The 23,853-nt window shown below is 46.8% G+C and overlaps 1 protein-coding gene across 4 annotated transcripts in view; it reads left to right on the plus strand.

The window, feature by feature from the left end:
* Positions 1-10,850: 10,850 nt before the first annotated feature.
* FOXO3 (forkhead box O3) overlaps positions 10,851-23,853 on the plus strand; it is a gene marked incomplete at both ends in the record, with an annotated part of 113,271 nt that continues 100,268 nt past the window's right edge. For 2 of the 4 annotated variants that reach the window (XM_079716694.1, XM_079716690.1), the window contains one exon: positions 10,968-11,585. In XM_079716694.1, coding sequence (XP_079572820.1) covers positions 10,968-11,585 — 618 coding nt within the window. Of the gene's footprint in view, positions 11,590-11,810; positions 11,910-23,853 lie in introns of those variants that run through there. The other 2 variants (XM_079716691.1, XM_079716693.1) reach the window with 2 other exon arrangements.

Raw genomic sequence — 23,853 nt, forward strand, 5'->3', positions numbered from 1 at the left:
GTAATTATGGATATGTATGTTCCTTTTACCATTTTCTTAGTTGTTTTGGGTTTGTTTTTGTAGGTCCTTTCCTTCTCTTGTGTTTCCTGCCTAGAGAAGTTCCTTTAGCATTTGTTGTGAAGCTGGTTTGGTGGTACTGAATTCTCTTAGCTTTTGCTTGCCTGTAAAGGTTTTAATTTCTCCATCAAATCTGAATGAGATCCTTGCTGGGTAGAGTAATCTTGGTTGTAGGTTTTTCCCTTTCATCACTTTAAATATGTCCTGACACACCCTTCTGGCTTGCAGAGTTTCTGCTGAGAAATCAGCTGTTAACCTTATGGGGATTCCCTTGTATGTTATTTGTGGCTTTTCCCTTGCTGCTTTTAATATTTTTTCTTTCTATTTAATTTTTGATAGTTTGATTAATATGTGTCTTGGTGTGTTTCATGTTGGATTTATCCTGCCTGGGACTCTGTGCACTTCCTGTACTTCACTATTTCCTTTCTCATATGAGGGAAGTTTTCAACTACAATCTCTTCAAATATTTTTTCAGTCCCTTTTTTCTCTTCTTCTTCTGGGACCCCTATAATTCGAATGTTGGTCTGTTTAATGTTGTCCCAGAGGTCTCTGAGACTGTCCTCGATTCTTTTCACTCTTTTTTCTTTATTCTGCTCTGTGGTAGTTATTTCCACTATTTTATCTTCCACGTCACTTATCCGTTCTTCTGCCTCAGTTATTCTGCTATTGATTCCTTCTAGAGAACTTTTAGTTTCATTTATTGTGTTGTTCATCACTGTTTGTTTGCTCTTTTGTTCTTCTAGGTCCTTGTTAAATATTTCTTGTATTTTCGTCATTCTATTTCCTAGATTTTGGATCATCTTTATTATCATTACTCTGAATTCTTTTTCAGGTAGACTGCCTATTTCCTCTTCATTTGTTTGGTCTGGTGGGTTTTTATTTTGCTCCGAAATCTGCTGTGTATTTCTCTGGCTTCTCATGTTGCTTAACTTACTGCGTTTGGTGTCTCCTTTTCACAGGCTGCAGTTTCATAGTTCCTGTTGTTTTTGGTGTCTGCCCCCAGTGGGTAAGGTTGGTTCAGTGGGTTGTTTAGGCTTCCTGGTGGAGGGGACTGGTGCCTGTGTTCTGGTGGATGAGGCTGGATCTTGTCTTTCTGGTGGGCAGGGCTGCGTCTGGTGGTGTGTTTTTGGGTGTCTGTGAACTTAGTATGATTTTAGGCAGCCTCTCTGCTAATGGGCGATGTTGTGTTCCTGTCTTGCTAGTTGTTTGACATGGGGTGTCCAGCACTGGAGCTTCCTTGTAGTTGAGTTGAGCTGGCTCTTAGCATTGAGACAGAGGTCTCTGGGAGGGCTCTGCCGATTGATATTACGTGGGCTTGGGAGGTCTCTGGTGGACCAATGTTCTGAACTCAGCTCTCCCACCTAAGAGGCTCAGGTGTGATGCCTGGCCAGAGCACCAAGACCCTTTCAGCCACACAGCTCAGAAGAAAAGGGAGAAAAAGAAAGAAAGAAAGAATAATATTATTAAAATAAAAAATTTAAAAATATATTATTAAAAATAAAAGTAATTAGAAACAAGAAAGAAAGAAGAGAGCAACCAAATGAATAAACAAATCCATCAATGATATCAAGTGCTAAAAACTATACTAAAAAAAATAATAATAAAAATAAAAAACAACCAACAAATAGAACCCTAGGACAAATGGTGAAAGCAAAGCTATACAGACAAAGTCACACAAAGAAGCATACACATACACACTCACAAAAAGAGAAAAAGGGGGAAAAATTATATATATATATATATATATATATATATATATATATATATATATATACACACAAAGGAAGAGAGCCACCAAATCAATAAACAAGAGAGCCACCAAATCAATAAACAAATCTACCAATGATAATAAGCTGTAAATACTAAACTAGGATAAACATAAAACCATAAACAAATTAGATGCAGAAAGTATACCCCAAGTCTACAGTTGCTCCCAAAGTCCACCACCTCAATTTTGGGATGATTCATTGTCTATTCAGGTATTCCAAAGATGCAGGGTACATCAACTTGATTGTGGAGATTTAATCCACTGCTCCTGAGGCTGCTGGGAGAAATTTCCATTTCTCTTCTTTGTTCACACAGCTCCTGGGGTTCAGCTTTGGATTTGGCCCTTCCTCTGTGTGTAGGTCACCTGAGGGCATCTGTTCCCTGCCCAGACATGACGGGGTTAAAGTAGCAGCTGATTAGGGGGCTCTGGCTCACTTAAGCCGGAGGAAGGGAGGGGTACAGAATGTCGGGCGAGCCTGCGGCATGACATTGCAAGAGCCTGAGGTGCGCCGTGTGTTCTCTCTGGGAAGTTGTCCCTGGGTCATGGGACCCTGGCAGTGGCGGGCTGCACAGGCTCCCGGGGGGGGAGGTGTGGATAGTGACCTGTGCTTGCACACAGGATTCTTGGTGGTTGCAGCAGAAGCCTTAGCGTTTCATGCCCATCTCTGGGGTCTGCACTGATAGCCGTGGCTCACGCCCATCTCTGGAGCTTGTTTAGGTGGTGCTCTGAATCCCCTCTCCTCATGCACCCTGAAACAATGATCTCTTGCCTCTTAGGTAGTTCTAGACTTTTTCCTGGACTCCCTCCCGGCTAGCTGTGGTACACTACCCGCCTTTAGGCTGTCTTCATGCAGCCAACCCCAGTCCTTTTCCTGGGATCTGACCTCCAACGCCTGAGCCTCAGCTCCCAGCCCCCAACTGCCCTGACGGGTGAGCAGACCAGCCACTCAGGCTGGTGAGTGCTGGTCGGCATCAATCCTCTGTGTGGGAATCTCTCCACTTTGCCTTCTGCACACCTGTTGCTGCACTCTCCTCTGTGGCTCCAAAGCTTCCCCCCTGCCCACCCACCATCTCCACCAGTGAAGGGGATTCCTAGTTTGTGGAAACTTTTCCTCCTTCACAGCTCCCTCCCAGAGGTGCAGGTCCCGTCCCTATGCTTTTGTCTCTGTTTTTTCTTTTTTCTTTTGCCCTACCCAGGTATGTGGGGATTTTCCTGCCTTTTGGGAAGTCTGAGGTCTTCTGCCAGCGTTCAGTAGGTGTTCTGTAGGAGTTGTTTCACATGTAGATGTATTTTTGATGTATTTGTGGGAGGAAGGTGATCTCCACGTCTTACTCCTCTGCCATCTTGAAGGTCCTACGAGTTAGGTAGTATTGTAATTTCATTCTTTTACATGTAGCTGTCCAGTTTTCCAAGCACCACTTATTGAAGAGCCTGTATTTTCTCCATTGTATATTCTTGCCTCCTTTGTTGTAAATTAGGTGCCAGTATGTGTGTGGGTTTATCTTTGGGCATTCTATCCTGTACCATTGATCTATATTTCTGTTTTTGTGCCAGTATCATACTGTCTTGATTACTGTAGCTTTGTGGTATAGTTTGAGGTTGGGGAGCCTGATTCCTCCCACTCCATTTTTCTTTCTCAAGATTGCTTTGGCTATTCGTGGTCGTTTGTGTTTCCATACGAATTGTAAAATTTTTTGTTCTAATTCTATGAAGAATGCCATTGGTAGTTTGATAGGGATTGCATTGAATGTGTAGATTTCTTTGGGTAGTATAGTTATTTTCACAATGTTGATTGTGAAAAATGTTGAGCATTTTATCCATTTACATTTAAGGTAATTATCAATATGTATGTTCTTATTACCATTTTCTTAATTTTGGGGGTTTGTTTTTGTAGGTCCTTTTCTTCTCTTGTGTTTCCCACTTAGAGAAGTTCCTTTAGCATTTGTTGTAGAGCTGGTTTGGTGGTGCTGGATTCTCTTAGCTTTTGCTTGTCTGTAAAACTTTTGATTTTTCCATTGAATCTGAATGAAATCCTTGCCGGATAGAGTAATCTTGGTTGTAGGTTCTTCCTTTTCATCACTTTAAATATATCATGGCACTCCCTTGTGGCTTGTAGAGTTTCTGCTGAGAAATCATCTGTTAACCTTATGGGAGTTCCCTTGTATGTTATTTGTCATTTTTCCCTTGTTGCTTTTAATAATTTTTCTTTGTCTTGAATTTTTGTCAATTTGATTACTATGTGTCTCGGCCTGTTTCTCCTTGGGTTTATCCTGCCTGGGACTCTCTGCACTTCCTGGACTTGGGTGGCTAATTCCTTTCCCATGTTAGGGAAGTTTTAGACTATAATCTCTTCAAATATTTTCCTTGGGTTATTTCTCTCTCTCTTCTCCTTGTGGGACCCCTATAATGCGAATGTTGGTGCATTTAATGTTGTCTCAGAGGTCTCTTAGGCTGTCTTCATTTCTTTTCATTCTTTTTTCTTTGTTCTGTTCCATGGCAGTGAATTCCACCATTCTGTCTTCCAGGTCACTTATCTGTTCTTCTGCCTCAGTTATTCTGGTATTGATTCCTTCTAGTGTAGTTTTCATTTCAGTTATTGTATGGTTCATCTCTGTTTGTTTGTTCTTTAATTCTTCTAGGTCTTTGTTTTTTTTTTTTAAAGGAGGAGGCCATTTATTTATTTATTTATTTTTGGCTTTGTTGGGTCTTCGTTGCTGTGTGCTGGTTTTGTCTAGTTGCGACGAGCAGGGGCTACTCTTTGTTGAGGTGCGTGGGCTTCTCATTGCGGTGCCTTCTTTTGTTGTGGAGCATAGGCTCTAGGTACAAGGGCTTCTGTAGTTGTGGTGTGCGGGCTCAGTAGTTATGGCACATGGGCTTTGTTGCTCCATGACTTATGGGATCTTCCTGGACCAAGGCGCGAACCCGTGTCCCCTGCATTGGCAGGCAGATTCTTAACTACTGCACCACCAGGGAAGCCCCTAGGTCTTTGTTAAAGATTTCTTGCATCTTCTTGAACTCTGCCTCCATTCTTTTTCCAAGGTCCTGGATCATCTTCACTATCATTATTCTGAATTCTCTTTCTGGAAGGTTGCCTATCTCCACTTCATTTAGTTGTTTTTCTGGGGTTTTAGCTTGTTCCTTCACCTGGTGCATAGTCCTCTACCTTTTCATTTTGTCTATCTTTCTGTGCGTGTGGGTTTCGTTCCACAGGCTGCAGGATTGTAGTTCTTCTTTTTCTGCTGTCTGCCCTCTGGTGGATGAAGCTCTCTAAGAGGCTTGTGCAAGCTTCTGGATGGGAGGGACTGGTGGTGGTTAGAGCTGGGTGTTGCTCTGGTGGGCAGAGCTCAGTAAAACTTTAATGTTTGTCTGCTGACGGGTGGGGCTGAGTTCCCTCCAGTTGGTTGTTTGGCCTGAGGCGACCCAGCACTGGAGGCTACAGGCTCTTTGGTGGGGCTAATGGCAGACTCCAAGAGGACTCACACCAAGGGGTACTTCCCAGAACTTCTGCTGCCAGTGTTGTTGTCCCCGCAGTGAGCCACAGCCACCACCCACCTCTGCAGGAGACCCTCCAACACTAGCAGGTAGGCCTGGTTCAGTCTCCTACAGGGTCACTGCTCCTTCTCCCTGGGTCCTGATGAGCACACTACTTTGTGTGTGCCCTCCAAGAGTGGAGTCTCTGTTTCCCCCAGTCCTGTCTGTTTCCCCCAGTCCTGTCAAAGTCCTGCAATCAAATCCCGCTAGCCTTCAAAGTCTGATTCTCTGGGATTCCTCCTCCTGTTGCCAGACCCCCAGGTTGGGAAGCCTGACATGGGGCTCAGAATCTTGACTCCAGTTGGTGGATTTCTGTGCTATAAGTGTTCTCCAGTTTGTGAGTCACCCACCCAGCAGTTATGGGATTTGATTTTATTGTGATTGTTTCCCTCCTGCTGTCTCATTGCAGCTTCTCCTTTGTCTTTGGATGTTGGGTATCTTTTTTTGGTGAGTTCCAGTGTCTTCCTGTCAATGATTGTTCAGCATTTAGTTGTGATTCCAGTGCTCTAACATGGCACTGCTTCTGATCAAAGAAATAATTTCACGTTCCAGAGGCTGGGAAGTCCAAGATCAAGTTTCCAATAGGATTTGCTTTCTGGTGAGAGCTCTTTTCCTGGCTTGCAGATAGCCACCTTCTCACTGTGTCCTCACATAGTGGAGACAGAGATATCTAATGTCTCTTCCTGTTTTATAAGGATAACAGTTTTAGCAGATTACTTAGCTTATTCAGGTAAAATTTTTTTAAAAAATGTTTGTTCCTCCAGTGATTGAATTTACAAAATGGAGTGGACAGTTACCACCTTAAGTCATTGTAGAAATAAACACGGTATGATAAGTAGGGAAAACTTTGATAAAAAATTCTACTGCAAAGGTAATGCTCGCACTCTTTCCTAATCAACAACCATAACTTATTCAGCTTTCCTATACTAAACACTTGGGTGAGGAAATGAAAGACCAAGGAAGCCTTCAAGAAGAAAGCAAAGGTCAAAGCAATTTCAGGCTAAAAGGGAACAATCACTCTGAGTTTTCAAAGGCTTGCCTATAGGGATACATTACAAATGTTAATTCTTTGGGTAAGATTCATATTTACCAGACTGAATGTTTATAGTCACTGCCATTTGAAGTTTTGATCCTCAACTCATTGGAAAATTGCCCAACACTTGTATTTGTCTTGTACTGCTTTTAAGCTCTTGAAATACTGAACTTTTAAACGTTTCATCCCCCTAAGACTGTAAAGCTTTTTGAGGGAAAGAGCTTTATTATGTCCCTACCCCTGTTAATCACCAAGAGGGTCACAATGAGCTCAATCTACTGAATCTTTTAACTTTCATTTTTTTTGGAATGCCCTTGGGATATGCATTTTGTAAATGGACACTCAACATGTTTATAGTGAAAATATAATGGCTGAGAGCCTTGCCAGTGTAAACACATTCTTTCTACGTCTTAATGACAAAGGATTGCTTAGATTTAGAGAAGAAAAAGGGTGATTTCTTTTACAGTGTGTTAAAGTATTAAAAAGAAGCAACTGAAAGTTCTTTGGATTTTATGCTCTACCACAGTGCAAAGCCCTGGGTAATCTGGCCTCCTGGTTCTTCGTGCAAAGCAGAAAATCAGACTCAGGGTAATGAATTCTACCCAGCCTTGGGCACTTGAAGCTGAGAGCTGTGATCGTACATCATCTTCCACACTGCCAGCTTATAAACGAAATGCAAACTCTGGGCTTCTCAGTGGGGCAGGCACACAACGAGAGGAGAGGGGCCGCACGCAGAGGGGTCAAGCCCAGGAAGCAGTCAGAGACCTCTACCCCAGACCTCCCCCTCCGCAGACAACCCGAAGTAGAAGCGCGGATGTACGTGGGCAGAGATGTGTGCCCAAGAGACGGGCACAGATGGACCGGGGACATTCGGAGCAAGGGAGCAAGGACACAAACCACGAAGGGTGATGAGAATCCACCTCGTGGACGGTATTTTGTGCCAGTGAGTGTGTGAACGTGTAAAATCTACTCCGGAACGGGTGGCCGCGGAGCCCGGCCTGGCGCGGCCTCCAGGGAGAAAAGAAAGGTGGCTTTGTTCCCGGGATGTGAATGAGGGAGCCGAGGCCGAGCTTACAAAAGGCAGCGTTCCGCGGCGAGAACACTTGTCTCGGTAGGGGTTTGGACAGCGCGCGAAACTCGCAATCAGGCTCCCAGCCGGAGCGGCCGGCTGCATAAATGCCCGCAGTGGGGACAGCCTTGTTGGCCCCTGAGCTTCGCTCGTAGAGGCCGTGGCGCGGGCCCCGCCGCGTCCCCCAGCTGGCGCGGGCGGCCCCACGCGCCCGCCACTCCGCTGAGCTGCCAGCACAACATTCCGTTTAAAAATAACACCCACGTGCGCTGGTAAACAAGCGCGCGCTGCTGCTGGTGCCGCGCGCCCAGGGCGAGCCTGTGAAGCGCGCCCGCGCGCGCGTCCGCCCTCCTCCCGCACGTGTCTGCCGGCTCCGCCCTAGCTGCGCTAGCGCGGCCCAGTCTCCGCCCCTTCGGAGGGCCGCTCACCGCCCAGGAGCCCCGAGATCGGCCGCTGCCGGGCCCTAGCGCCCCCCGTATTACCAGGCGTGCCCCGCAGAATGCTCTCCAACTTTCCTCCCCTGATGCCACCTCATCGCGGCTGGACACATCGTCTCAGGTCTGCTCCTTCCCTCCCCTCCCCGGTCTTCTCACGTCCCTCGCCTTTTAACTCCCCCTCCCATCAGCGCGCGGAGGATTGGCTCCTGGTTCGCCCTCTCTTTACCCTCTCCTCCTTCCTTCCTTCGAATTTTACTCGATTGTTTATTATTTGTTGGGGGGCGGAGAAGGGGGGCGGAGAGGGGCGTCTGGGGCCTGGTGACGGGTGGCCGCGGCCAGTCAGCGCGCGGCGTGGCTTGACGAGTAAGCGGCGCGGCTTGACGAGTAAGCGGCGCAGCGAATGGCGACGCGGCGCAGAGATCCCGGGTCACGCGCTTGTGGATACAATGACATCATCTGTTTGTACGCGTCGAACTAGCTTGGTGCAGGGGCGGGGCCGCGCGTCACTTGAGTGACGGGTCCTGCGCAAAGCCCGGAGCCTGGAGTCGGCCGGGTGGGCGGATTCCTGGGTACTCTGGGTTGGACCTTTTTGTGTACGGGGTTGTTGCGGAGTCCGCTTTGGACTCCAAGATATTTCTAGTGACTTGGAAGGATTTGGGGAGTGGGGGCGGGGAAAGATATTTATAAACCAAAGCGGATAGAATTTTGGTGTGCGTGTCGCATGTATTGCATTCTTAGTGCACAAATGAACGACTTTGGGTACTGATCGTAGGATAAGGACTTGTGAAGATATTTTTCTAAATCTAAAGGAGCATCTTTCTTTTAAAAAGTAAAAAATGCACAATTAGGTGTTTTGCCGTCATTTAAAAATTAGACTCATTATTTCCCATTCACAGTTGTTCAAAATTTGTTCTTGCATTTAGGAATGTGGAATAATCTGCTTTTCTCCCGAGTTACACTTCTCCCCTCGTTTGCCGTGAAATTCACGAAAAGTGAAACACGATTGCGGTCAAGCGTCCTAGGTTAGTGCAAACCTCTTGGTGCCTGATCAAATCTGAGGGCATCGGTTTATCGAAGTCCTGAGGGCACGAACATCTTCGCTTGCCAGTATTTTCACGCTGAGGTAACCCTTGCCATCTGCGGTCAGCATCTTATCTCGGGTGTTACCTGGTGTCGGGTTCTAATGGGGAACCGGACACCAGGGCGGGCGCAGAGCCTGGCGGAGGGACGCGCTAGCTGGGGACCCCCCGGTGCCAGGCGCCCTGCTCCGAGTCAGGGAGGCCACGCGACTGCGCTGGTGGAGGGTTTGGGGCTCTGCGGGCCCCCCCTCCCTCTTCTCCTGGGCCAGCGCCGCGCTTTGTTGTCGTTGAGGCTCGCGGGAGAGAGGAGGAGCCCGGCGGGTACCGCTGCTGGAGCCTGCGGAGTCCCGGCCCCCGGCGCGCGGCCTCACACCCAAGCCCGCGGCTCCGCGGGGCCGGGTCGCGCAGGCGCGCGCGCGCGCACACACGCGCACACACACGCACACCAGCACACCCGGGCCCGCCGCCCAGCCCTCCCCCTGGGCGGGGACCCGCCCGCCCGCCCGCCCGCCGTCAGCTTAGGTTGAGGCACCCTGCGTGTGTCTATAACTTTGTGCTGCTGCCGCGGCCGCCCTGCTCGTGGAAGGGAGGAGGAGGAATGTGGAAGGCAGCAGCGCGCAGGCTGACAGGCGGTTCTTCAGGCGGGCTGCGGCGGCGGCTGGAGCGCCTCTTCTTGGCCGAGGTTGCGCGCCCCCTCCTCGCCCTGCCCCGGCCCCGCGCGGGATTGTGAGTCCTCCCCCCTCGTCCCTGAAGAGAAGGAACCCAGGTAGGCGCCGGAGCTGTGCAGCGGGTCGGCCGCCTTCCCGGTGACTCCGGATCTGCTTCTGAGCTGGGCCAGGCGCTTCCCTTTTCCCTCCCCGTGACTCGGTGTGCGCGCCGCTCTTCTCTCCCGCTAGTGTTTTTAAAGGACTTGAGTGAAGGGGGGAAACTGTCAAGATGGCAGCAGCGGGAGCCAGGAGGTGATGAACGTGCTGGTCCGGGTTTTCTGGCGGCCCGGGAGACTTGGTGCTTCTCGACCTGTTGGAAGATTGACGTTCCGACTTGCCCCCTCCTCTCGCTCTTACTGGGAAGGGGGTGGAGTACACGACGCCCGCGGGAAAATAAACCACACAAACCCCCAAAGTGGCCGTTGCTGCTCGGCTCGACCCCTTGCTAATACCCGCCGAGCTGCTTGCCTCCCTTCTTCCCTCTTTCCTTTTTTTCTGGAAGTGACAAGGGCCCGTTTGCTCTCGGACCCACGTTCACCCTCTCAGCCCGCGGGCGAAGAGGGGAGAAGGGAGCTGCCCGCGCCTTCCCCGGGCTTGGGCCCTCCGTTAGGAGGGTGGGTGGCAGGGGGGCGCGGAGGCGGCAGGGCCAGGAACTGGGAGAAGAGCCGAAGACGCCACAGACTTTGGCGGCGTCGCCGCGGGAAGCACTTGAGCGGGCCGGAGCGAAACATAAACAAACGCACGCCCGCCCAGACTCGGGCTCCGAACACGGCTGGGCTGCGCCAGCTCGGGCTGCTGCCCGCTTTAAAGGCGCGGCCCGCGCCCCTCCCCCTTCTTCCCCGCCCCTCCCCCTTCTTCCCCGCCCCGCCACCTAGCCCAGGAGAGACCTGCAGCTTCCGCGGCGGCGGCGGGGGGAGTGGGGAGTGCCCCGTGAGAGCCCGTCCATTCGCTCCAGTCTCCCCAGCGGCCTGGTAGGGGGCCCGCGTCTGCTGCGCCAGGTCCGCGGGACGCACGTCTCCAGGTCTGCCTGCTCCTGGGAGGCGGGCGCGGTGCGATCGGGAAGCGGTGGCCGCGGCGGCGGCGGGCGAGGACTGGTCTCCAGCCCGGGATAACCAACTCTCCTTCTCTCTTCTCTCGTGCTTCCTCCCCAGGCGGCGGCAGTAGCGGCGACGGCGGCGCCCGGGAGCCCGAGCCTTCGCGGCGCCCCCGTCCCTCCCCCGCCGCACCCCACCCCGGCGCGAGAGGAGAGCGCGAGAGCCCGAGCCGCGGGCGGGCGGGCGGCGAAGATGGCAGAGGCGCCGGCCTCCCCGGCCCCGCTCTCTCCGCTCGAAGTGGAGCTGGACCCGGAGTTCGAGCCCCAAAGCCGGCCGCGCTCCTGTACGTGGCCCCTGCAGAGGCCGGAGCTCCAGGGGAGCCCGGCCAAGCCCTCGGGGGAGGCGGCCGCTGACTCCATGATCCCCGAGGAGGAGGACGATGAAGACGACGAGGACGGCGGCGGTAGGGCCGGCTCGGCCATGGCGATCGGCGGCGGCGCGGGCGGCCCCCTGGGCTCTGGGCTGCTCCTGGAGGACTCGGCTCGGCTGCTAGCTCCGGGAGGGCAGGACCCCGGGTCCGGGCCAGCCCCCGCGGCGGGCGCGCTGAGCGGGGGGACGCAGACGCCGCTGCAGCCTCAGCAGACACTGCCACCGCCGCAGCCGGGGGCGGCTGGGGGCTCCGGGCAGCCGAGGAAATGCTCGTCGCGGCGGAACGCCTGGGGGAACCTGTCATACGCCGACCTGATCACTCGCGCCATCGAGAGCTCCCCGGACAAACGTCTCACTCTGTCCCAGATCTACGAGTGGATGGTGCGCTGCGTGCCCTACTTCAAGGATAAGGGCGACAGCAACAGCTCTGCCGGCTGGAAGGTGCGTACTCACCTGGGGCCGGCGGCCAGACCCGCCGGGCCTCCTGCGCATTGCGAGATGTGCCTTCGATTCGTCGGAGCGCGCCTGCGGGCGCCGGGGAGAGGGGTTGGCAGGGAGAGCATCCGCTGTGAGGCTTTGGGGGTTCTTTGTGACCCCGGAGGAGGGGAACCCGGGGATGGCCGCGCAGGCGGCGGGACGGGGAGAGGGGGCTCCTGGGGAAGCCTCGGGCATGGCCAGGTTAGGAGAGGGCGCGAGGGACGCTGGCGAGGGAAGGACAGACGGACAGGAGTGCATTTGCCGGGTTCCTGGGTCATCGCAGAGTGGGTAGGTCCTCGGCCAACTTTGGAGTCGATTTCCCGGTAGTGGGTGCACGCGAGGCCGCTGCGGGTGGAGTGAGGGGACGTGTTTGGGAGTCGGTGCCCGGAGGTGAGGTTGGATGTGTGGCTTCCAGTAGGTCTCAGGAGCATGGTGTGTTGTGACTAGCTGGATGAGAACCCTGTGTCCAAGTTTCGGGCTTGTGGGTGTTAATTAATTCCCACAGGCACATCGATCCCATGACAAAAAGCAGTGGTTGTAAACCTTTTCTTGGCCAGTTCTCTTTCCTTGCCTGTGTTGACACCTTTATTCCTCAGAGATGTCTCAACAGCAAACCCGCCTCGGAGTAGCCTCTGAGATGATTTGGGACCTGGAACGGGCCAGCCCTGCCACCTCGACAGGGACTAGCCGCACCTGCTGCTTCCCCGCTGGGGCCTGGACTCTGGCCCTGTCTGAGGCAGGGGGTCCAAGTGTGGAGGACCAGGGCCTGGCTCTTCACCTAAGCCTTTGGGAGGGAGGTTTGCTGGCAGGGCTGGACTGTAATGGCTTCTACCTATTATTATAAGTGAACCCGAAGAGGGGCTCTCTACTGCTCCTTTTCTGCCTCTTGGGGCACTGGACACGTGGTAGGGAGAGAGGTGTGGAAAGGCCTATGATGTAATGACTTCCTGCAGTTGGGCATCCAGAGAGATTAACTCCTGTCCCCCTGCTGGGCTGCTGATACCCAGCTGCTTTGCTCTTGCACCTCATCCTCCTGGTCCCATCTCCTAAGATATGAATGTGTACCAGGCAAAAGAGAGCCCTGTGCCTTGTGCAGCTGGAGATGCATATCGTTTGTCAGTTGCTTCTATTAACAAGTTAGCCTTTTTTTTTTCTTTTAATTAAAGAGGTAGTTGCTTTCTCCTTCTGTCCTTTCCTTCGTTGTCTTTGGGGAGCCCTGTACTTCCTGGATTCCAGTGGGTGTGTAAAATAAGAATAATTTGACCTTAGGCGGAGAACTGAAACACTGTAGAAGAGTCAGTGTATGAAAAAGCTAAAGAATTTAGTGTTATTGACTTTTAATTTGCTTTTAAAAAATCTTGCAAAGTGCCTTCAAAAATTTTTTTTAGTATTGGGAAGGGCTTGTTTAGATACTTTAATAGCAAAACGTGTGCTTTGATATTATTCCACAGATCTGGCTCATCCTTGAACAAATGCTGATATTATGAATCTTACATTTGATTTAATTTTATTGCTTTGCAAAAGAATATGAGTTGTGTGATATGAGAGATATTTATGAAACAGATGAGAGTTCCGTTTCAAAACAGTGCTAATGTGATACCTTTAAAAATTGAGTTTCCAGGGCTTCCCTGGTGGCGCAGTGGTTGAGAGTCTGCCTGCCGATGCAGGGGACACAGGTTCGTGCCCCGGTCCGGGAGGATCCCACATGCCGCGGAGCGGCTGGGCCCGTGAGCCATGGCCGCTGAGCCTGTGCGTCCGGAGCCTGTGCTTTGCAACGGGAGAGGCCACAACACTGAGAGGCCCGCGTACCGCAAAAAAAAATAAAATAAAATTGAGTTTCCAAGTGGATAGTAAGGGTTAATCTCAAGGTTCATTGTTAGGAAGGGGTGAATTTATGGGATCTAAGAAGACGGATTTTGGGGGGTGGTGGGATATTTTCCAAATTTCTCACACTTGAAATTTAGTCCTGCATATTTTGAATTTGGCAGAAAATCTGTTAGTTAACAGTTAGCTTTAAGTTAGTTAAAAAGTTAACATAGGAAGGGTTTTTACTTTTCTTATTATTTTTAAGATTATGAAAGTAATTTAAACTCCACAAATACTGTTTTTTGCATCATATTTATAGTTAAAGATAATACCAGTTTATAGTATTTGAATTTTTTATAGTATCTGAATTTAAGATTTATGTGAGAAAGTGGTATTACCAAAAGTAGCCATGAGTTGAGACTGGATTAATTATTTTTTCATGTAGCTTGCAGGATTTGCAATAGAGATTTTGGACCTAGTCATAAACTTTGTGGTTTTATGTCCTAACTATTTTTGGTCTCATGGTTTCTTTTTTCCTTCTCTGTTGTCGCATCTTTCTTTAACTAAAATCCTGTTAAATATTGTGAATTGAAACTTCCCAGCCCTAATATGTTTAATACAGGGCACATATTCTATGAGTATTTTTACTTGAAAATTTTACACCAATTCTGTTTCTGAGTATCACACAAAAACTAATCCTTGAAGACTATAGGGATATAATTTAGTTGAAGAATTTTTGTAAGATGACCTTTATCAAAAGATGCAGCCATGCAGGAACTTCCAAATCTTTGATGATGGAGAATGCCCTTTGAAACTGGGGCTGCTGGTTTCACATTCCGATTATGACTAATAGCCAAGCTTTTTTGTGCTTGTGGTTTAGTGGGGGGTGGAAGAAGAGGGACAAGGGAGAGGTCAGGAGCTAATTGTGACCCATTTCCATGCATCCGAGTTTCAGGAGTTGATTTCTATCATGATTAGTCATTTTGGAAGCATGCGTGTGCATTTAAACCACACTACTTTCATTCTGAGTTATGCATGCAGGTTTTTAACTTCTAAAGATGTCTAGAATTCAGGTTAACCTCTCCTAGACATGTGTGCACATAGGCATAATAGGCACAGTCTAGACCTTACTTCTTTTGTAGCTTTTTGGACTATTGTATTATGAGATATTGTAACCAGAACTATCTCTCTAAGATCGTAGACTGAATTAGAAAAGAGGCCTTAGAGATCAGAATTGAGACCAGTGGCTCAAAATCCTGGTTGCATGTTAGAATTACCTGGGAGCTTTTAAAAAATACCAGTGCCCAGAGAACCTGATTCAACTGGGCTGATGTGTGGGCATTGGTTGGTGGGGTTGTTTTAGTTTTATTTTGAAGTTTCTCAGGTTATTTTAATGTACAGCCAGGATGAGGTTTGCAGATCTTCAACCCCCTTATTTTATAGGTGAAGAACCTGATTCTTCAAGTTAATGACTTTTCTAAGGTCACACAGGTAGTTAATACAGAGGTAGTTAGTAGCCGTGGTTCTAGAGATCTTTTTCACACTGTTTTTCTCTTTAAATTGATCCTTTTTAAAGGTTATTTATTAAATACTGAGTAGTCTTATGTAAGTAGAAGTTGTTTTCCTGAAAAGCATATTTGCCTCTCAATCTAAAATATCTTGGTTATTGTTTCAGCATCAGAAGATGGATGATTATTGATGGAGGCTGAGTGAGTGCACAGTGTTTTTAAGGCTGTCTGGTGCCTATCAGGATGGGTACTTAGGAACTATGAAGTGACGAAGGAGGCAAAAAAGAGAGCATTTTAGCAAAAGGAGGAAGCTCTTGGTTAACTGAAGTTTGTTGGATGCAAACTGTGCCAGGGAGAAAGGTGATGGCTATCTTGCAGGTTCCCTTACCTCGGGCATGAAAGTAGAAATGAATAATCAGATGTGGTTAAGAGGGGAAAAGGTTACATTTCCCTTAATTCAGATTCAGCTTACTTGCATGGCACCTGTAACTGAGCTGGTGAGTTGTCTGTTTCCACCTGTCTCAGGCAGACCTCTAGGACTCCAGGGTTTACCTGGTAAGGCCCATTTATTACTGATTCTCCTACACACGTCCACACATCTGTGGTTCCCATGGGTCAGGGCACAGTCACGTTAGGCAGCCATGAGTTTCTGTGGTGGTTCCTACAATTTCATAAATGTAATATACTGTGTGAGGACTTCTGCTGCTGCTGCAGAGGATGGTTCTTCAAGAGACCGAGTCTTCCCTCATGTGAGAATGTGTCCTCTCACCAGTTCTTCCCCAGGTTGAAAGATGAGGGCTGACCCGCCACATAAAGCTTGCTCACATCCTCACTGTTCTAGCTTTTTAGATGAACGCACCCAGTTCCTTTTCAACGTACTGTGTTTTAAAAATGTTATTTTAACTGCAACTTTGATGTTTAAAAATATTTTTAACAATTTCAAAATGACAAACTCATAATAATTCCATTTTGGCCTCTAATTTTGACCTCAGTCACCTTTTGGAGTAAAGGGCCAGTTACAGTCATGCCATGTATGAGGAATCTGTCTTCAGCTTGGCCCCTGTTGCTAAAATGCTGTTTTGTAATTTCCTTTGGCAGTACTGTCTTCGTCAGTGATTCTCAACTAACATACTTCCTCTTTCTACAGCAGCAGTACACCAGGGGGACTGTTTTTCTTCTTTTTCAAAGCTGTGTCATCGACCTGTGAGGTGAAGAAATTGGCCCTTTTAGACTTTGATCGGTGAGCCCCGTGTAGCAGAGAGACTCTTTTAAAAAGAAGCTGTTTGTTTTGATATGTTTATCTCCTTCTTCGAAAATGAAATGAAACTATGCAGACTTATTTTTAGGAGTTTTTAGGAGGGTTCTATTTTAAGAGAATGACACCATAGAAGAACATCTTGTAGTTAAACTTTTTAATACTCGTGATGCTTACTTAAAACCTGCAAGGTATTTTTATTTGGAAAATTAATGAAGAAGCCTTGTCCCACTAAAAAATCATTTACTTGGTTTGCATAAAGTTTAGCAGATACAGTTCATCCAAAGATCTTTATAAAAATGCAAAGATAAGACTTTCTAGGCCAGTGCCTTCTGGGGAGGTACCAAAATTACCCATTGCTGATCAGATTCCAGATTCCCTGGGCTGGAGAGAATATGGAATTTGTTTTGTTTTCATGCTCATTCATCTTGTCTGTGAGGAACAGACTTGCTCCTATTTTTGACTCCTCATTTTTCTCCTTACCGTTTCCTGTATCACAAATGGAGAAGCCCTGAAGACCACTTTGGCTTTTTGCTGCTATAGAAGGAGCTGGGGATGACACATGTGTAGGTGGGTTAGTATCAGTGGATGATACAGCTGGCGTACAGTAAGTGAGTAAAAGATTGGAAAGAGAAAACCTTTTTACCCGTTTGCATTTCATGCCATTGGATTCATTCAGCAAGTATGTATCAACGGCATACAGTGTGCAGGGCGTTCTGCCCGGCCCAGGGATGTAGTGGTAGCACAAGGCAGATAAGGTTCCAGTTCATAGGAGTTTGTGTTCTCTTGGGGGAAGACAGAAAATAAACATGCAAATCTGTGCTCTGTAGACTTGTCCCTTCTCTTTGCCTTTTTTCCCCTCTGTACTTCTACTTTCCTTAGTGCTTCGGCTCTCTGCAGAGAAGTTACCAGCAAACTGAAAAGTCGAAGTTGAGCTCTGGCTTGGAGCTGGCTTTTAGCTCTCTGCAGATCATCTTCAGCTTGCTTTGGAGATGCAAGACCGCTGTCACATGGCTCCTGCAGTTTGGGTCTGTTTGGGAGAAGCTGGGACCTTCCCAGGCCCACCTGGATTAGAGCATGCCTGTGGCCCTGGACTAATCTGGGGTCCCCAATTCTGTTTCCTGGGGCTGTGGTATAGGACCGGCCTCTCGGAGTGGATGTGGAGCCTTGATGCAGTCGAATCATCTGTATTGATTCTTGCCTCAAATTCAGAACTAAACGAAGTCTTAAAAATCATCTAACTACTTCATTTTGCAAGTGAGGAAACAGGCCAGGAGCACGTGAGGGACTACCTCAGGGACCCACAGCTAGCAGGGGTGGAGTTAAGAGTGCCTGTGTGAACTGAACCCAGGGCACTAGTGTTCTGTAATATCTGTTACTAACCATTGTGGTTTCACAGCTGTTCGAGTCATCTCCATTTCTGCAAACTCTTACTTCATTTTCTCTCCTCTGCTTCCCCTCCCCCATCCTTAGGCTGGCTGGCAGGACAGTAGCTGTGTTTCTCTTTTTGCATTCTGCATCAGCACTCTCCGCTCACCTTGCTGGAAAAACCTACTCTCTCAACCCCACCCGACCCTGCCCACCCTCTGACTCCTGTCTGTTCCTTTTGCCATTTTTCTGTGACTCCTGTATATTCTCAACTACAGTGTAAAAGCCTTGAAAGCAAGGAAGGTGTCTAACAGACAAAAGCATTTCTGATGCTGGGATCTGCTCTTGGGATCATTACGTCCTCAGCCCATGAGCCTAGCCTTGTTCTGGGACAGTAACACTGAAAGGGGATGACGTGACTCAGGAGTGGGGTGACGTCATGTGTAGAATCTTTTGGATACTTGTAGCTATGAAGATGGCCCAGACCTCCTAGTGTTGGTGTCGATATGATATAGTGTAATTATGAAATGATGCTCTGCTATCTAAGGCATGTCTTGTAGTGTCTTATTTCTGCAGTTCTAGTGTAGAGGTCCTTGAAAACTTCATCAGTGCCCGTCACTATCCATCACAGAAACTGAGGGAAACCTGATCTTCGGATGACTTTTCCTTAAGAGAAAGTTGAAATCAAGTCTTCCCTCTGTGTGTGGACCCCACTTTATGCAGCATCAATATGACTGTCTAGAAAGAGTCACCATGGCATTGTTCAGCCTAAAACGTACATACTTACCCACCGCAGGAGCAGAGCTGTGGTGTAAAACTAAGTTGTCTGTAATCTTCTGCATTTGGGGTATAAATCCTAGATGTGCTTGAAGTTTTTTATTTATGGATTGAAAAATAGAAGTCACATATGAAGGAAGAAGAGGTAGCGAGCAGTCTGAGCTGGACCTTTCCAGGGCTAGTCTGCAGCTCTTCTGAAGTAGTTTTCTGAATAGGTGGTTCAGATAGTGATTATCATAGACGATCCCAATTCTGATCGCATCACTGCCCAGACAGGCTCAGCATCTAACCATTTTATTCTTGACTGAACAACTTTCATTTCTCAGTATTGCAGTTTCCCCAGTTGGAAAAAGAAGTATAATAGCAAGCATCTGTAGAATATTGTGATGTATCACTCCTTCCTGGTGAAACACAAAGGTATAATTAGAGTATGTTTCAAGCTGGGCTTTTTTTTTTTCACCCAAGAGTGTGCATTTTCACTTGGACCTTTTTTTGTGGTTTTAATCTTGAGGCTTTTTCTCTGGAGTGTGTTAGTCCCTACTATGGGATAACATTACAAAGTGAAGTAGACTAAGTTCTCTGGTGGCCTGTGGTACCTGCACTAATTTGCTGCTTCTATAATGTGTCTGTGGTGAAGAAGCCAAGTTATCTTCTGGGGGCTCACCATGCCTGGGTGTCCAGATGCACTGCTGGCCTGCAGTGGAGAGGTGAGCTTAGAGCAAGGAAAGCTGTGGCATGCTTGTGGGGCAAAGCCAGGGTAGGAAGTGGCCCCTGCCACACGCAGATAAGCGAATGCATTAGCTTTTCTCTGGAGTGAACCCATAATAAACCCAACAGATGCCTTTGGCAGTTTTCAGTATGTGTTTTGTAATTTCTTATTTACTTCTTCGAAGACTTTGTGTGTATATGTGTGGGAGAATCCACATCATATTTTTCCTTGTGTTTTGGATGTCTAGTGAAATTAATAACGTGGCTCCTGAAACCACTGAGAATTTTCTTTAAATTTAGAGCCAGCAGAGGGAGTACCCAAGTCTTTAAACTGATCTCAAGGTTTTTTTCCCCACATAGCTAAAATAATACCTTGGTTAAAAACAACAAAAAAAAGAACTCTAAAGTGCTTCCGTGTAGGCTTATGTCATTGTTAGAAAAGGGTAATTTGGAGGAGGGAGTGTTTAAAAACCCAAGGTAACTTTTTTAAAAGGAAATTTTGGTCTTCTAAGACCCATGGTCCAATTCCCATCCCCAAATAGTTAAATGAAAGCGTTTTTAACTGAAAAATGTCTTCCCCTGGCTTACATCTTTTTGCTGGTCCACTCTTGATAATATATGTGAATGTTCATCTATACCTGATACCGAACTTCACAGTATGTCAAGTGTCTGGGTCAGTGGATGGTTCTGTGTTTTAGTGCTCTTTTGATTGAGACTTTTGATATTTTCCAAGATTTCATTTTCCTGTGGGTGAGAGAAAGGCAAAAGCTACATTATTCCCAATTCAGATTTAGTAGTTATGGATCCACTGGAGATGATAACTTTGACATTTTTATCATCTAAAGTTCTGTAGTTCTGTGAAGCTGTAATTTGTCATCTCCCTCCACTTTGCCCCATATTTTGGTGGTGGTGGTTTATTTTCATTTGGCAGCTGTACTGGGTTGAATAGTATCCCCCCCAAATTCATGTCCACCTGGAACCTCAGAATGGAACCTTGTTTGGAAATAGCGTCTTTCCGGGGGTAGTTAGTTAAATTAAGATGAGGTCATATTGGATTAGTGTGGGCCCTAAATCCAATGACTTGTATCCTTATGAGGAGAAGAGAGGACATGGTAGATGCAGAGAAGGCTGCATGAAGGCTGAGGCAAAGGTTGGAGCAATGCAGTTACAAGCCAGGGAGCGTCAGACTGCTGGGAGATAGCAGAAGCTAGGCAGAGGCCAGGAAGGATCCTCCCCTGAAGCCTTCAGAGGGAGCATGGTGCTGCCCATGCCTTGATTTTGGACTTCTAACCTCCAGCACTGTGAGAGAATAAGTTTTTGTTGTTTGAAACCCCTAAGTTTGTGGTAATTTGTTATGGTAGCTCTAGGAAACAAACACAGGAGCACAGGGGTGGAAGAGAGGGACAGGAAGGGCTGTAGATAGAAGAGAAGAATAAGAAGGTTTTATTTTATTTTATTTTTAATTGAGATATAACTGACACACAATATTATTAGTGTCAGGTGTACAACATAATGATTTGGTATTTATATGTGTTGCAAAATGATCATCACCGTAAGTCTAGTTAACATTTCTTTTTCTTGTAATGAAAACTTTTAAGATTTACTATCTTAGCAACTTTCAGATATACAAATATTAACTACAGTCACCATGCTGTATATTACATCCCCAGGACTTACTTATTTTATAACTGGAAATTTGTATCTTTTGACCCGCTTCACATATTTTGCCCCCCCCAAAAAAAAGGTTTTATTGAGATTAAAATTAAAATGTTAATCATTGATAGGCTACTTTCTGGTAGTTTAAATTTCTTCTTTCTTCATCCTGCTTTGAGGCACAGAAGGGAGGCATGAATTCCCCTGATTTCCCAGTGAGAACTGCTACAACTCGTCCCTCCCTCCCTCCTGCTTAGCCTGTACTCTGGGCTCCCTCCCTAACCCTCCCACTCTCCTTACGCAGTTTCTACTTTTTGGCCTCTTTCGTGAAGCTGGTGGAATGGCTGTGCTTGTGGAGTGTGAACTTGAGGTTTACTCTAAGGCCATGAGGTCTGGCTGAGCGATTTGGTCTAGGACCGCCGGTCTTTAAGGACAGGGAGCAGCCTGGGTCCTCAACGAAAGGAGAGTGAGTTTTGAAGAATTCTCTCTTCCCTGTCCCAGTCAGGCTTGAGAAGATGGAGCCCCATCAGTTTCACTGCCATCCATGGTGGCAGTAAGGCTAATCCAGAATCCCTCTGGAGTCCCCTCAGCTCCTCCTGTGCTTGCTTCAAGGCGTTTCAGAGTCTCAACACACTTGAGCCTTCAGTCTCCCGTCCCCTCTGTATACATTTATGTCCACAAAACCCAACAGTTCCAATGGAGCATAGAACAGAGAGTGGTTGTCCTCATCCAAGTAGCAGCAGGTATTTTCTAGGTACCTCGTAGGTGTTTGGGCTGAATTATTCAGAAGTATTTAAGAATCAGAATTGCATCTGTTTTTTTTCTCATATTTCAAAACGATATTTTTGGGAAAGGGAGCCAGGGTTATAAGTCATCTGGAAGCACAGTTTTGTTTTTACAATAAAAAGAGGAGTTGACACAAGATATTCTGAAGCCTAGTTATAATAATAATAGTAGTAGTAACTATGATTTATTGAACACTTACTATGTGCCAATCAGCTAGGTTTTTTACATTTAATATTGATCCTACGTGATAGGCATTTAAATATAAATCCCAATTTAAAGGCAAGAAAATGGTTCAGAGAGGTTTCAGTAAATTGCTTGGGATTCAAACCCAGGTTTCTTTGAACTTTTGCCTTTTCTAGTATGTTCTGCTACCTCCTGAGTGCGGGTGGGACTTTCGGTAGGGTGAGACAGTAAAATTAAACAGCTCCCATTTTGTAAGTTGCTACTGTGTGCCACATTCTTTATATATATTACCATCAATCCCATTATTAATCTTTCAGAATACTGTCTTGAATGTTTATCTTCCAAACTGTGGCTGACTCAGGGTAACTAGCACATCTCTGTGTTGTTGGGGGAGTGGACGGAGACCCATGATTTAGGCTCCTGCCTCTGATTTTGCATGAGCTAATAATTTTAAGAATCCAGACAGTGCCTGGGCTTTTAGTGGGGGAGTTTGATTTGGGGATTCTCATTTCTGTTTGGACACTGCCTGTGTAACCATGGTTTACTGTGGGTCAGATAAATAGTGTATTAGTATTGAGAACTAATAGAGCGATACATGGTGTGTGGAAATCCTTTGGGTTGGGCTTTTGTCTCTGAGAAATTTCTGCCTTGGTAGAACAGAATATCTCTGTTTCTGTAGGCTTCGGGTAGGTAGATGGATGGAGATAATACCACCAAGAAAAACGGATTTCAGGGGTAAAAAAACACAACAACATTTATAAGAAGTTTCTGGCCGAAGTGTGGTTGCTGAGTCAGATCTCATAATTAAAGGTATTAAGCATATTTTGTGAGGTGGTCGACCCTTTGCAATGCAGTTACTAACAGGTTTAAAGGCAGGTACTAAGACAGAAACAGAAAATGTTGCATAATGCAAGTGGCTGGCCAGGTTAAAGTGTTTATCTTATTAAGGAGCTTACTGCTTTTGTCTTCAAGGTAAAATATGTATGAGTAGGACCTAAAATGATGCTTTTAATTGGCCATAGGAATGTAGCACCCATGCCCCCTGAGATAAAACATGGCTTGCAGAACACTAATCCCATGTGTGTGTTGGAAAAAATTTTAGAACTCTCAGTTTCACAGTAAAGATAGGTGAGTAGTGTCTGGAGAGTGTCCAGAAGATAGAATGAAACCCCGTGATAAACGTGGAGCAGGCAGAATGGCTCTGCCTGATAGCTGAACACAGCCAGGGTGTGGGGGAGGGTGACGAGGCCAGAGGCAGCTGCGAAGAAGGCGGCCTTGGCCTCTGTGGACTTTTAAAGGCACAACTCTGGGTATAGGCCTGAAGTTGAGGCAGGGCATAAAATTATATCCAGTACAACTGGTTAGATGTCTCCTTGAAAACTGGTACTACATTAAAAAGATCAAGTGGAGAGTTAAGCCATTGATTCGCATAATTCAAATCTCAAAACTGCCTTTTTTCCTAAAGTGTCCTAATAATTAATTTCAAAAATGATGGTTCTTTCATCATAAATTACCTAGATAATTGCCTCGGTTCCATATTTCACATTAAGCTTGTCTGAGTGATGTTTAAAGCCTCCTGCTCACCTTCCTGTCCTTTCTCTTTTATATTTTCATTTTTAGTTTACTTAATATTTTTTTTAAAAACTCAGTATAGTTTTTCTTCTAATGCTGTAAGGGTTTCGTTAAGTAAAAACACTTTCTCTAGATCTCTCCATTAGAACTTCTTGTTGGTAAATTCCTTAAAAAAATTCTACCTATGGGGATATATGTATACGTATAGCTGATTCGCTTCGTTATAAAGCAGAAACTAACACACCATTGTAAAGCAATTATACTCCAGTAAAGATGTTAAAAAAATTCTACCTAATTTAAAACTCCGTTTTGCTGCATATTTCTTCTAGAATTTTTACCTTATATGATAGCTGTTCTGGGGCTTCGTGGCAGCCTTCATTTCCAAATCAAGGACTTGTTAATCGCACCCTTCATACTTTTTGTTTTTCTTCTTCTTTCCCCAGGCGGTAGGATGAGAAGGGACATACCATTATTCACTAGTCATTTGTCAGAATAGTCCCATTGACAGCATCAATTTGCCATTTATGAATATACCTATCATGTAAATAAACAATGGCCCATAGACTACATTTTAAGCAAGGTAATTTTTTTTTAAAAAGTAAAAAATTGAAACTCT

The sequence above is a fragment of the Hyperoodon ampullatus genome, assembly GCF_949752795.1.
Source record: "Hyperoodon ampullatus genome assembly, chromosome: 12".
Lineage (NCBI taxonomy): Eukaryota > Metazoa > Chordata > Mammalia > Artiodactyla > Ziphiidae > Hyperoodon > Hyperoodon ampullatus.